Source organism: Oncorhynchus gorbuscha, unplaced genomic scaffold (assembly GCF_021184085.1).
Source record: "Oncorhynchus gorbuscha isolate QuinsamMale2020 ecotype Even-year unplaced genomic scaffold, OgorEven_v1.0 Un_scaffold_11:::fragment_6:::debris, whole genome shotgun sequence".
NCBI classification, from domain to species: Eukaryota; Metazoa; Chordata; class Actinopteri; order Salmoniformes; family Salmonidae; genus Oncorhynchus; species Oncorhynchus gorbuscha.
This window is the reverse complement of record NW_025744461.1, coordinates 28,640-43,985: the sequence shown is the minus strand read 5'-3', so window position 1 is coordinate 43,985 and position 15,346 is coordinate 28,640. Positions and strand designations below refer to the sequence as shown.

Here is a 15,346-nt window from a genome sequence, read left to right as displayed (position 1 = left end):
GAGCTGCCTGCCCGAAGCAGACTGACTGTGTTATAGGAGCTGCCTGCCCGAAGCAGACTGACTGTGTTATAGGAGCTGCCTGCCCGAAGCAGACTGACTGTGTTATTGGAGCTGCCTGCCCGAAGCAGACTGACTGTGTTATTGGAGCTGCCTGCCCGAAGCAGACTGACTGTGTTATTGGAGCTGCCTGCCCGAAGCAGACTGACTGTGTTATTGGAGCTGCCTGCAGACCTGTGTTATAGGAGCAGACTGACTGTGTTATAGGAGCTGCCTGCCCGAAGCAGACTGACTGTGTTATAGGAGCTGCCTGCCCGAAGCAGACTGACTGTGTTATAGGAGCTGCCTGCCCGAAGCAGACTGACTGTGTTATAGGAGCTGCCTGCCCGAAGCAGACTGACTGTGTTATAGGAGCTGCCTGCCCGAAGCAGACTGACTGTGTTATAGGAGCTGCCTGCCCGAAGCAGACTGACTGTGTTATTGGAGCTGCCTGCCCGAAGCAGACTGACTGTGTTATAGGAGCTGCCTGCCCGAAGCAGACTGACTGTGTTATAGGAGCTGCCTGCCCGAAGCAGACTGACTGTGTTATAGGAGCTGCCTGCCCGAAGCAGACTGACTGTGTTATAGCAGACTGCTGCCTGCCCGAAGCAGACTGACTGTGTTATAGGAGCTGCCTGCCCGAAGCAGACTGACTGACTGCCCGAAGCAGACTGACTGTATTATAGGAGCTGCCTGCCCGAAGCAGACTGACTGTGTTATAGGAGCTGCCTGCCCGAAGCATACTGACTGTATTATAGGAGCTGCCTGCCCGAAGCAGACTGACTGTGTTATAGGAGCTGCCTGCCCGAAGCAGACTGACTGAGGGATTTGTATTAGGCCTCATTGTATTTCGAACCTCATTGTGCCAATACAGTGGTTTGATTGAGTACAGGTCCTACATGGAAAATAGAACAATGTAACATCCAATGAGGTGTGAGAGAGTGAGTTTCAGGAATGGATGTTCGGAGACACATAACACAATATCAGTGACCCCTCTCCTTGGTGTAGCTGTATGAATGACCTATCGTTGTGGCCAGGAAGTGCTGACCCTGTCCCTGGCTGATGATGTAGCCAACCTCTCCAGCGTCATTCACACAGCTACCAGCCCCTGGAGGAGACCCTGCCATAACTCTAGCTCCTCTCCACCGGGCAATGAGGTGGTACCAAACCTTTGACCATTTAAAGAGGCAACTGGCTTATAACTTGTCATTAAATACAGCCCAGTGTGAGGTATATTCATTTACACATAGCTAGACTACATTACAACATATAACATTACTCTGAGCCACTGTTTACTGGGGCTGTTTGCTATTCAGTCCTATGGTGGTATTAGCCACATCATTCAGCGCTTTAAAATATTTTCCCACTGTGCTGTATTTTATTTTTCTCTTTTATAGATGCCTGCATATTCAGCCTCGCGTTTTCCAATACTGTCTCCCTATCCCACAATCCGCTTGTCATTTAAATCTTGCTGGATTCAATCTGAAAGTAAATACAGCCGAATATATTGATAAAAGTCACCTTGTCCGAGAGAGATTTACACGGTTATCAAAAGGTCACACCAGGATAAGCCTACACAAATCAAATACCTTATTTTAAGTGTTTCTAAAATCCCCTATGGGAAAAATGAATGGTGGAAAAACGATTGGAACCCTTTCCCTGTTTGGCCGCTAGGTTTTATGGGTATTATGACTCATACTGTGGTACTCTATGTGAGCTGGAGGCAGTATGCATTTTAAAAACATTTCTAATGGTACGAAACCTGAATGTTTTATTTCATTTTATGAGGAATGCGATGCCTTACCTTGCTTCAATGTAGCCTATAGGCTAAATCTGACCATGGAAACGTAGGCTTCACGTGAGTTTCAGGTTTGGGGTAGCCTACAATTTATCCTACCATTTCTACCGTTCTGCGTGACAGTTAATATTTTCATATGCACATTTTTTTGTGGAATAGTTTAATTTCAATAATACAATTGTTGTTTCTCAAAATCATTGCCATGTGGTTAATCATAAAAATCAGAATAAAAATGATACAAACCTAAAAGTTGAAAATCAACTAATGCGAGATCACCAGCCTCTGCCACATGGGCACATTGGACGCTGTTTTGTTAGTGTATGTAGGTTGTTTTTTCTGAAACCTTGTTCCCCCTGCGGCTGTTGCACCAGGTCTCTCTTGAAGAATAGATTTTATCTCAATGATAAAAACCTGTATAAATAAAGGTTAAATAAATAAATAAATAAAAATACACTGCGATCCATTGGTGGCTAAAGAAATGAGCGCAGTAGGCCTATAACTTCCATTGCTCTTTCACACCGAGGATTGGTGATTATCAAGAGGGAGATTGTTGGAAAGATTTTTTAAATAGGTTACTGTGAGGAACTATAGTTTTCCTATACAGTGCATTTGGAAAGTATTCAGACCCCTTGACATTTTCCACATTTTGTTATGTTACAGCTTTATTCTTTTAAATTGTCCTCATCAATCTCATCAATCTACATTCAATACCGCACAATGACAAAGCAAAAAGCGTTTTTTCACAATTTTGCAAATGTATAAAAAAACACGGAATTTTCACAAGTATTCAGAACCTTTACTCAGTACTTTGTCAAAACATCTGTGGCAGCGATTATAGCCTCGAGTCTTCTTAGGTATGACGCAACAAGCTTGGCACACCTGTATTTGGGGAGTTTCTCCTATTCTTCTATGCAGATCCTCTCAAGCTCTGTTATGTTGGATAGGGAGTGTCCAGAGATGGTCTCTCCAGAGATGTACGATCAGGTTCAAATCCGAGCTCTGGCTGGGCATTTAGAGACATGTCCCGAAGCAACTCCTGCGTTGTCTTGGCTTTGTGCTTAGGGTAATTGTCCTGTTGGATAGTAAACCTTCGCCCCAGTCTGAGGTCCTGAGCACTCTGGAGCAGGTTTTCATCAAGGATCTCTTTGTATTTTGCTCCATTCATCTTTCACTCGATCCTGACTAGTTTCCCAATCCCTGCCGATGAAAACATCCCCACAGCATGATGCTGCCACCACCATGCTTCACGGTGGGGATGGTGTTCTCGGGGTGATGAGAGGTGTTGGGTTTGCGCTTGTCTAATCTGACCAGAGTACCTTCTTCCATATGTTTCTGGAGTCTCCCACATGCCTTTTGGCGAACACTAAACATGTTTGCTTATTTTTTTCTTTAAGCAATGGCTTTTTTTCTGGCCACTCTTCAGTAAAGCTCAGCTCTGTGTAGTGTATGGCTTAAAGTGGTCCTATGAAAACATACTCCAATCCCCGCTGTGGAGCTTGCAGCTCCTTCAGGGTTATCTTTGGTCTCTTTGTTGCCTCTCTGATTAATGCCCTCCTTGCATGGTCCGTGAGTTTTGGTGGGAGGCCCTCTCTTGGCAGGTTTGTTGTGGTGCCCTATTCTTTCCATTTTTTAATATTGGATTTAATGGTGCTCCGGGGGATGTTCAAAGTTTCAGATATTTTTTATAACACAACCCTGAGAGAGAGAGAGAGAGAGAGAGAGAGAGAGAGAGAGAGAGAGAGAGAGAGAGAGAGAGAGAGAGAGAGAGAGAGAGAGAGAGAGAGAGAGAGAGAGAGAGAGAGAGAGAGAGAGAGAGAGAGAGAGAGAGAGAGAGAGAGAGTACTACCTACTATCCACCCTAGTCACACCCTGACCTAACCAAAATATAGAGAATAAACAGGGATCTCTAAGGTCAGGGCGTGACAGCTGGATAAAAAAATCTAAAAGTTTGGGGTATCTTCATTCATTGTCCAACTCTTGCATTTATTAGAATTGTTTTAAAAACCTTTTAACAATGTTGATGACCGTGGCTAATATAACTTATCGTATTTGGGGCTAACATCATATTCCTACCTATTTTCCTCTGCCACTCTATGTGTTAAATGACTGATATGATTCAGTAGCATCAAGTTATTCATCATGATGCTAGTAAAGCCATCAGGCTACAGGTATGTGTCTTTTACAGTATGTGTTCCAAATTACACCTTATACCCTATCTGGTGTACTACTTTTGAACAGAGCCTGAGGGCCCTGGTCAAAAGTAGTGCACTATACAACAAAAGGGAATAGAATTTGGGATGCAGAATTTCCTGCTGGACGAGAGCCCCCCATGGTAGCATGCTCTCTCTGTGCAGCTGAAATTGGCCCCACCATTTTCAGCCCTTTCAGCCTGTCTGCCCCCCAGAGTCCCTATAAATGAAGAGTGCTTTTGGAGTGCTTGAGGGGATTTAATTCAACCTGTTGTGCTTCATGTCCCCCACAGGGGGTCTGTTTGTGCTCCTCTGCCAGGGGGCTAAGAGGTAAAGGTCCCCAGGAATGGGGATGGGGACAAGGGAGCATGACACAGACTCATACGGTACGGCTGCACAGGGCTTCACTGTCAATGACTACACAGAAAAAACAGGGGAGAACAGGGTCCATGGATCATTAAGAAGGGGCAGGGATAGCTATTGGGATGAATCCATCGTAGTAGGGCTTTGACTAATTTTGGATGATGAAAATTGGCCAGCCAAATGACAGTTTAATTAAACAACAGTTTAATTAAAACATTTTGAATGAATAGAACGGGCGTCCCCATTCAAGTCAATGATGGCATAATTGGTGGGCTGGTGGCCATTGCGAGTGTAGCCGTAGGAGCAAAGCAGGAAGTGAAATATGTGCTAAAATGTGTGCTGTAATTTGTTGATTAAACTCAACTGACATTACAAAAAAAGTTCAACATTACCATGGATACTTTTGCATCACAATACAAGGCAGCAAATGCGAGTGTACCCATGAGTTTACCTGTCAGATTGCCAGGGTTAGAGGTTCCAAGCCTGTTCTATTTATTATATGTATACGTTTGCTGCTGCTGCATTGTGGTCAACCTCAAACTTTATTCCAATCAAATTTCTTTAATTAAAATACGTATATCAAGTCCCTCAGCTCCCAGATGAGATTTCCCATGAGAGAGAGACACCCCTGGATCCAGCACTCCTGTTGACATAGAAATAAACACAACAACAGCCTGAAGGCTCTGGGCTTTGGGTTACCTCATCATAGCTGGGACAAACAGCTCTACAAATGAATGACAAACACCACTCCAAGGTTTATGGCTTTTTGCTCGATAGAGATGAAAAGCCAACAGTTCATGCATGACTGAATGAGAAATAAAATCACGCCACAGAGCGGGGCGTCTCTAACTGTAGCCTTCAGAGAGAGAGAGAGAGAGAGAGAGAGAGCGAGAGAGAGAGAGAGAGAGAGAGAGAGAGAGAGAGAGCGAGAGAGCGAGAGAGCGAGAGAGAGAGAGAGAGAGAGAGAGCGAGAGAGAGAGAGAGAGAGAGAGAGAGAGAGAGAGAGAGACAGAGAGAGAGAGAGAGAGAGAGAGAGAGAGAGAGAGAGAGAGAGAGAGAGAGAGAGAGAGAGAGAGAGAGAGAGAGAGAGAGAGAGAGAGAGAGAGAGACAGAGAGAGAGAGAGAGAGAGAGAGAGAGAGAGAGAGAGAGAGAGAGAGAGAGAGAGAGAGAGAGAGAGAGAGAGAGAGAGAGAGACAGAACTACCTACTGTCAAGCACTAGTGAGCAGACTCCATGCTTCTTTCCTATGAAGCTAAACAGCAGCCAATGTACTCTATCAACCCCAAACATAGACAATACACCTACACAATAATAAACCACACACACACACCTCTCTATGGTGTGAGAACTGGAAAGGGCTGCCTGACATTTCCCCCTACTTCTCACTGTGTCATATGAAGCTATCTTTCTCCCCTTCAGTGTCAGCTACAAAACAATGCCACTGAATAATCCATACAGTTCATATTGGAAAAGCGCAAGTGTGTGAGTGTGTGTGCGTGTGTGTGTACATGTGTGCATGCGAGCTCTGAGCTCTGAGTTGTCTTATTAAAACACTAGCCAGGAGAGAGTGTGGTAATTACAGTCCCTCGCCAACACCTTTTAGACTTTGGGCCAAATCCGATGTGTGGCTCCAAATGTCATGCGTCTTAGCCGACAATTAAAACGACACTCCCCCTCAGTGGCTTTTTTAATGGGCTTCCTCAACTAGAAATAAAACCATAAAGGTCTCCTCATAACAGGCACACATTCCTAGATATCACAGTTACTGAACTATCTGAATGTTGTCATTAATTAGCAGGATAGCAAATAATGGATGGCAAATAATTCCACCTTGGCAACTCATGCAAAAACAAGCAGAGAATCGCAGGAACACAACCATAACCAATGTCTACACAGAGACAAGACACAAAACACAAAGACTAAGGTTGGAGACCAGCAACACCCATACATTCCTATACACCTAGCTAGCACAGTGCTGGGCTTGACATTCCTTTCTGTTGATCTCCACAGGGCTTTCTGCATGAGGCCCACATGTGATGTTGCTGAAGCCCTGGTCTGACCCCAAAGTCACCTTACAATGGCAAACATCCAATTAATGGGCCTGTATCTATGCATAGCCTGTCACAATGGCAGCAGCCCCCGGCCTCCTCCCTTTGCTGGGCATCACCACTACAGTGGGTGCTCAGTGTTCGTGTCACCTCCTAATTGCATTTCTCCCCCATGGTAGAGGTAGGGCTTTGTGCAGCGACCTCGAGGAAGAAAAAGAGAGTCAGACTACCAATTTTAGCTGGCAGGTCGAGAGGAGCAGAGGCACTTAGTCTCGCTCTGGAGGAGAATAGTGAGCTGCAGCTCGTCTATGGAAACCAGGACAAACAAAAGAGATGAGTAAAGGGGAGAGAGAGACAAATCCCTGTCTTTTCCTCCGGGCACTTCGCTGGGTGTGTCTGGGATAGAATGCCAGTGTGGGTACGTGTCTGTGATTGAACAGGGGACAGGGGGATGGCTTATAACGTGACACAGATTTCAGGCCCAACCTCTGTATGTGCCTCTCTTTCAGGTAGGCTTAAGCTAGACAATACTGTCTTTTACCATGTGGGAAGACTGGGCTTTCTCTCCACTCACAGAAAGTGGGAACATCTGATATAATCATAAACATATCCTCCTTTCTTTAATACTGAATCCAAGGACACATTCACTCCATTGAAAATGAAAGATCTCTACACAATGTTGTTTCACGGCACTTAAAGGAAACTCAAAGTGATAGCAAAACTGCAGTATGATGTACTTAGCTTTTCTTAAAACATTCTTAATGGGACAAAAAAAAAACGTTCTGCTTCATGGGCCAACAAATGGATTTTAAAATGGATAAGATCATATTTCTTCATAGGAAGTGAATCATAAGGTCAGGTGTGTATAGTTTGTCATGACAGAACACACTTGGTGGAAGCTAATGGAAGAGGGTTTTTACAGTAAGTAAATTACAAATGGCCCTTCAGTGATGTTAAGGGAGGTATGCCCTGCTTCAAACGCATTCTTCTGGGACTTGAATAGATTTGTTTTGAAACGGAAGCAGTGAACCCGTGGAATACTTTTCTCTCCATCCATTAACGAATGAGTTTTAAAACGTGACAGAAAGCCACAGAGAGCCGAAGAGGGAGCTAGGGAGAATGGCAGGAAAGGTTAAAGGTACTTAAAGGCGTGCAGGCTGCATAAAGAACAGAGAGGAGGAGATCATCTCCTTCCCCTGCACTCTGCAGGGGAAGTTAAAAGGCAAGCCAACCCAGATGACATATGGCCCTTTGGCCAGCCCTCTCCTGGTGGGTTGACTTCCACACTGGTGGGTTGACTTCCACAGATCCCCCTGTTTGCATTCCTGTGTCTGAGGGTGTCTGAGAGATGCTGTCTGCTTGTCAGGATTAACAGCTGGGCGATATGGACATATGGCGATAAAGTGCCTGAATTGATGCGATAACAATAAATAAAATATGTTTATAACATTAATGTGCACCTCAGTTGTTATCTTTTAAAATGATCCCTTAAACTACTACTACTAGTTTGATGGGTGTTGCCATACATTTTCCCATTAACAATAACCCATATAAGCAAATTTTAATTGTAATGAAACATATCCCTCATCCCCATATGTTTTTTTTGTTGCTATTTTGCACACCAGTATCTCTACTTGCACATCATCATCTGCACATCTATCACTCCAGTGTTAATGCTAAATTGTAATTATTTTGCCACTATGGGCTATTTATTGTCTTACCTCCCTAATTTTACAACATTTGCACACACTGTATATAGCTTTTTCTATTGTGTTTCTGACTGTACGTTTGTTGATCTCATATGTAACTCTGTGTTGTTGCTTTTGTTGCACTGCTTTGCTTTATCTTGGCCAGGTCGCAGTTGTAAATGAGAACTTGTTCTCAACTGGCCTACCCTGGTGAATTAAAGGTGAAATATTAAAAAATAAATATAATCAAAATGCTTTTGATAAGTGATCGGTACGGTCTGTGTCCAAAAAGTTCTGTTTATTGTCCCAGTTCTAGTCAGGATGGAGGACGACAGCGAGCCAAGGGAACATGGCAGCTCCAGTCAGGAAATCCCCATGGGTCACCACCCAGGTCCCACCCCCAGGGAATAGCAGCCATTGGTTATGGAGAAGGGCCATCTCTATTGGCTAGTCAGCCATGAGCTCTGTGAGGTCCTATTACACTGTCAGGAAGTGATTTTACATAGCTTAATTACCACACTGTATGACATAGTCATATGGTATGCTAAAACTATTTATTCTGGGATGACACATGACTCTGGGATGACAATTTTATTCTGGGATGACACGCGATCTGACTCCTGTAGAGGGTGTCCTGTAGAGGGTGAATTAAGTGTATTGGGCAGAGGGAGGTGGAGGGACGCGACAGGTGAAAGGCTGGGGTGGCTGGGGGGAGAGATGACGGCTGGGAAAGAGAGAGAGGAGGAAGCAAGGTCAGCCACCAAGAGCACAGCCATCACTCCAACACTGACCCGTCTGCCCTGGAAGACACACGCAAACTCACAGAATGCAGCTGTCCCCGCCTTTCAGCTAAAGGCCCGCGGCTGCTGAATCAAGACAAACAGAAGTGTGACGGTCACAGAAGTGTGGCGGTCAAGACACCCGAGTCAATCATGGAGCCATATTTATCAGACCTCACAAACAAACACAGACAGACAGACAGACAGACAGACAGACAGACAGACAGACAGACAGACAGACAGACAGACAGACAGACAGACAGACAGACAGACAGACAGACAGACAGACAGACAGACAGACAGACAGACAGACGCAGAGGGTAATGCCATCAGCTCCACAGAGTATCTTTAACTGTGCTCCTGTAGTGTGAGCCATCACTGCCATCTCCTTGTGACAGAGATCATGCTGTGGATATAGCTATAATAAATGGGCTATCCTCTAAACGCACACACAGAAACCCTCCTCTGCCTCCAGAACTACTGCATTCTCCTGACCCAGTGCAGCACAGGACACGGCCATTACAATGAATCACCTTAAACGGTCTGCTTTTAACTCTGTTGACTGACTGACTGACTGGGCCTTTGGATATCTTCTTCCTATGTTGAAATAGAACCTGAGCTCTGGCCCTGGGGAGCTGGGCCTCGCCCCCTCGCAGCACTGCCTCATGTTTTTCAAAACAAGACCCTGGACACAAATGGAAAGAACAGAGATGTAGGGAAAGGAGCGAGGGAGGAAGAGAGGGCAGAAGAGAAAGGGACAGAGATGACTCCATCCAGACAGATGGTTAAGAAAGACGTCTGAAGTTATTTGCCTCACAGATAAATATGTTATTAAAACAAGATGAATAACTATTTTCCCGCTCCCTCTCTCCTCCCATCCTACACTCCTTCCTTTAGGGCGCAGAGCCCTTTAAAAGGCCTTTTTTGATGCTGCTGACTATTCTCCATCTCTATGGAGCAATTATAGCTTCCCTACAAAATGAAGCACAGAAGCAGTCCCCTAAAAGGCCTAGTGCCGTACCCAGGGGAACCCCCCTGACCCCTCTCCCCGCAAACCCTCAACCCCTCGCCTGAGATCCCACCCTAAAACCCTGAACTCTAAAGAACGGACTCCAGGCCTGCAGTGACCTACCCACATCAAAGGAGAGGGAGTAGGACCCAGGGGAGCTCTGTAGATAGTTCTCCTACTGCTGACCCACCTCCATACTCTGACCTACTGTACCTCTCTCTGAACACATTCTAACAGACCACCCCCTAACACCCCACTGGGCACACCCTTACATCAGGAAATCTTATTCCCTGTACTGAACAGAGGCTGAGATGGGCCATTGGAGTTGAGATGACTCTATTTAGCAGGTTAAAGGTGTCAGCATGCTTCAGTTCGGCTGTCTTCGGCTAGGGGAACCGAACGAGTGTGCTCGCATGCTCCATAAAAATACATTCGCTTGAAAATGGGGGAAAAAGGCGAAAGCGGCAATATTAACCTGACACAGTAGAGGGTGATGAGCTGGTCATTTCCATCTACGGCCAAACAAGGAAGTGACGACACCCAAACAAGGAAGAGACGAGTGGGAGAATAAAATAGTATACACAGAGAGACACTTCACTGGATTAGAAGTTAATCGGGCTCTTTTTAATTTTCTCAGAAGTACTGAGTTAGGTAGGAGGATTTAGAAATGTGGAGCGAATGTTGTAAACCGTGACTGACCACACACTCCAGCACAGTAGGTGGCAACATGCACCTTTAACGTTTGTTTGTAGACCGTCATTATATCATAGAAGAAGACACTGGTGAGAAAATTGTTTAAAAAAAATATTAAAAAATGATCCGGCCAGCCGAGAGAGCTATGTTGGAGTGTTTCAAGAGAGTACTTTCAGGTCCAAACTGCTGCAGAAGACCCTCGGTTTACCACCACCAGCTGTCCTGCCAGATCCCACAACTCCAAGTCCTCAAGTTTTCCAGGGAGATGCAGTTCTCCCACTATATGAGAACAGTGTGTGCTGTCAAGGTATGTTGATAATAGAATGTTGGAATCAATTGGACTTTTCCTGTTTGTGATGTATGCACCTCTATATGAGAAGTGCCATTTTAGCAAGGATTTCGGAATATGGTTCCTGGAAAATGGTGTTGGTGAGGTGTTTTTTATTTTCCAAATAACATATATATAAAATACAGTACCAGTCAAAAGTTGGGACACACCTACTCATTCAAGGGGTTCTTTATTTTTACTATTTTCTACATTGTAGAATAATAGTGAAGACATTAAAACTATGAAATAACACATATGGATTCATGTAGTAACCAAAAAAGTGTTAAACCAATCAAAATATATTTTATATTTGAGATTCTTCAAAGTCGTGACCCTTTACCTTGACAGATTTGCACACTTTTTGTGGTTACTACATGATTCCATATGTGTTAATTCATAGTTTTGACATCTTCACTATTATTCTACAATGTAGAAAAAAAGTACAAATAAAGAAAAACCCTTGAATGGGTAGGTGTGTCCAAACTTTTGACTGGTACTGTATATTCTCTTTACCGCTCCTTCACAGGTGTCCATGTCAATAAACCTGAGTGTACCTGGTACTACCAGTCTTGTCGGAGAGTCAGAGAATGCATTCGGCATCATGGCTGCAAGGATGAGGATTGTTGGACGCACAGACTCTGTTCATTGTGTGCACTAAACCAGTAGTTTTAATCTGGTTCATTAATAAAATGAAACCTGATTATGGTACGTCTGTGTGCAGTAATTTAGATTAGATTGAACTACACAAGTAGAACAAAGCCTGTAAAGTCTGTAGCACTCAGCTCTTCTGTACGTTGTCAGCACTTGATCTAATAGAATGTATTGAAACACCTTGAAGAAATGCTAACAGAGCTTTTTCCAGCACACAAATAAACCTTTATTCTTGCTTCTGAAAGTAAACCACAATACAAACGTGTCTGCTGAGAACAGACATGTCAACAACAAAAGGGTCAAATACAAAGTGTCAAGAGTGTAGACACAAATATTTATGAGCAATATAAATATTCTGGGAACAATAGTACAAACGAAAGTGCCTGTTATGAACAGTCATGTAAATAACAAAAGTATCTATTGAATAAACGTATCTAGGGTCTGACTCCTGAGCTGTCTGATCAAAACAACACAACAAGTTGTGGTCCCAGTCGTTCGGTCCATGTCCTCTTCTTGAAGTCATGACCATACTCATGCAGCTGGTGATCGAATTTCTCCCGGAGTTTTGGCGAGAGTTCATCCATGAAATCAGCAATAGGTGCCAGGGCCCCGTGGAGATGATTTACAGAAGTGAGGAAAAGGGATCAGACTAAAGAAGGAGAGTCTGAAATAATTTGTATTTATTTACCTCTGGGACAAGCTGGTGGCTCGGTGCATGACGTTCTCCTAATCTTGAGACCGTTCTTCAATCATCTGCAATTCCTTTGCGAATGATGTGTCAAGGGCTGAGACTGCAGCTCTTTTCTCCTTTCTTCTCACACCTCTGCTTCTTCTGCTGCTGCTCTGTGGGATTGGTGAGGAGCTAGCCAGTGGAGTAGGTCTTGGAGGTGGGTCCAGGATAGAGCTTCCCAGGTCCTGCATGGACATTGTTTCTAATTCTGCACTGCAGCTCAGTGTGGGAGATGGGCTGGGGGCCAATCACCAGTCAGTACTGGGGCAGAGGTAGTGCTTGAGGCTGGTGAACAGGCAGTGCTGGGACACACAGAGAACAAAACCAGGTGCTGTCTCCATTCACTGGTGTTTGTGCCTTGAAAAAAAAGTAGAGGGCTATTTAGTACACATATCCAAAATATTAATGAGCATCATATATAATTAACATAGATTACAATAGACTATATAATGTTGCAAACATTTGATCAGAGTTGAGTGGGCCTGGCCTAGCTACTCAACTTTGCTTGAATGTTTGCAACATTTTGACTAGCTGGATCATGCTACCAAACTTTGACTTTGGTGTTACCAATGTGGAAAGCTTATGTTTGATCAAAAGATGTAAAGATCTTTAGTCTGGTTGGCTTGCTTTCCCTGCGTGAGTATGCTGCTAGGCTAGCAAGTCACTAGCCAGCCAAGTAGCTAGCGCCAGCTGGCTAACTATTGTTAGCAAAACATGGCTTCTCGTCGAATACAAATCAAAAATCAAACAACATACCCCATCCTTTGGTGAAGACAGAATGTTGCTTTCAGTGTTCTCATGTTTCGTGTGCCGAACAAGCCAGCAGCAACATGTCTGGAGTAGCAGCTCCACTGCAGCCCTAGCTTCTTTTCTTTCCCTGGACGAACTTGTCGTGAACCCTACCCCCCTTTTTGGTGGTTGGGTCGTACCCCAGAGTCTCCGCAATCTCCCTCCATGAATTGGCCTTTACCTGCTGGTCTTTATATAATGCATGGATAGGGAATTGTAGATGTGCAGGTACTGTACTTTTGTACCTCCTCGGTCAATGGATGATTGACGTTGTCGTTCGCCATGTTGAATCCACACTGAGTTTCGGGCTGAAGCGTCACGAAGCTGAAAATCGCGTCACCCCTACAGTTCACCAGTAAAGGACGAAGGGGTGTAGACTTTGGCTTCCGAACTTTGGCTGATCCTTGAGGAAAAAACTGGTGTGCCCGAACTCCGAACGAACAAAAACGTCACAAAATGTCATCATAATATATACACAAACTCTTCCAAACTGTTTCGGCTGGGAAGCATGCGGCCGCCTTAACGCCTAGGGAGATAGAAGAGCAGCGAGTGAGTGGGTGGTATTGAAATGCTCCTCATCATCACCTTTATAGGTCTCTTTTTAGGTGTCAGTGGATGGCTGGCCGTTCTCCTTAATCACCTCTTGAGGTCATGATGACACCTCATTGAAGGGGTGAGAGGTGCTGAGAGATGGGAACTGGCAGAAGCTACATGCTAATATAACTGTCATCCAGGTGGTTATCTGTCTGTCTCTGGTCTCTGTGACCATCAGGCAATTAGAGCGCTGCACTCAACCACATTTACATGTTTCATGAATACATATCATTCATCAGAGCTGGGCAGCCTCAGAATGTGATTGGCATGTGGAATTTCATCTGCCCAGCTCAGTGGATGGAGTGTTTGGCATGTCAGGGCTATAAGATCACACATCATGGTTGTCACAAAACCCTCCATTACTGAGGAGTGATATCATCACACCGTTATACAGCTCTGTTTCAATGCACTCACTAGTTAGCCACATTGCATCACAGCAGAGAGAGAGAGAGAGAGAGAGAGAGAGAGAGAGAGAGAGAGAGAGAGAGAGAGACAGAAAGAGAGAGAGAGAATGTCATTGGTATGAGAGAAAGTCTCAGAGCGTTCTTAAAAACTTTGAGTCGCGTTCCAGTGATCAAAGGGAATCACTCTGGATGTGAAAAAAGCAAGGCGTGCTTAAATGAAAGGTTATATTATGGCGCACATTGAAGAGAGCTAAAACATTTATAGGACCATCATCTACAATAATGATTCTGGGGTGCTGCTCCCACCCCCTTCAAACTCTGCTCCTTCCCCAGAAAAGCACCAAATGATATCCATTATACCAACACCTGCCAAAGCTCATATAGAAAATACTAAGAACCAAAAAGGGATTTATTGAGGGGCTAATTTGGCATGACAAATATAAGGAACCTTTGAAATGGGTCTCCCTCTCTTTCTGTCTCTCTCTTTAATCAACACGGCATGATCTCCACACTGACTTGAAGCTCAAAATAAAAAAGACAGAAGCAAAACAACATGCCAAGTGTATTCATAAAGGAGGATTCTTTAACTGCCTGCCTTGATCATTATTCTGTAAACCACACTAGTTTCAATTGTGTGGCCTTGAGTAGTGGTCGGCTACAGCGGTGCAACACGTAGAGTAACTCGCAGAAACAATCTCCTCTCCCTGTGATGAAAAGCCCTTGAGGCTGTTTATTGTTTTTTAGGGAGAATATAAAAGTGAGGTTGAGGGGATTCATGAAGTGTGCGTGTGGGGGGTGAGTAAATGTAGCCTCTGCGCTGTGTGTTTCAATCAGATTGAGCGGGTGCAAACGCAGCACATTATTCTCCCCCCTGCCTCTCTGCTGCCTACTCTGCATAGCGCTGTGCTGGGCTGTGTCCTCCTGCTGTATTAGTGTGATGTATGACCCAAACGCAGGGCTGCGCCACACCGCACACACGCCTCTCCTACCACACCGCTCCAAAGAGCCTCCGCTGCTTTTTCATTGTACCTGTCACACAGTTATATTCATCTCTCCCTCTCGCTCTTCTCCCTCCTCTCCCTCTCTATTCTCCCTCTCGCTCTTATCCCTCCTCTCCCTCTCTCTTTCTTCTTCTCTCTATTCTCCCTCTCGCTCTTATCCCTCCTCTCCCTCTCTCTTTCTTCTTCTCTCTATTCTCCCTCTCGCTCTTCTCCCTCCTCTCCCTCTCTCTTTCTTCTTCTCTCTAT

The 15,346-nt window shown here is 44.7% G+C and overlaps 1 protein-coding gene across 1 annotated transcript in view; it reads right to left on the bottom strand.

Moving 5' to 3' along the window:
* The window catches only part of LOC124016902 (tetratricopeptide repeat protein 28-like), a 50,060-nt gene extending 38,529 nt beyond the window's left edge, over nt 1–11,531 (bottom strand). Inside the window, exons 1-2 of the mRNA XM_046332244.1 lie at nt 11,486–11,531; nt 9,516–9,586 (exon numbers count right to left, since the gene is read on the bottom strand). Coding sequence (XP_046188200.1) covers nt 9,516–9,586; nt 11,486–11,531 — 117 coding nt within the window. The remainder of the gene's footprint in view (nt 1–9,515; nt 9,587–11,485) is intronic.
* Between the last annotated feature and the right edge of the window lie 3,815 nt (nt 11,532–15,346).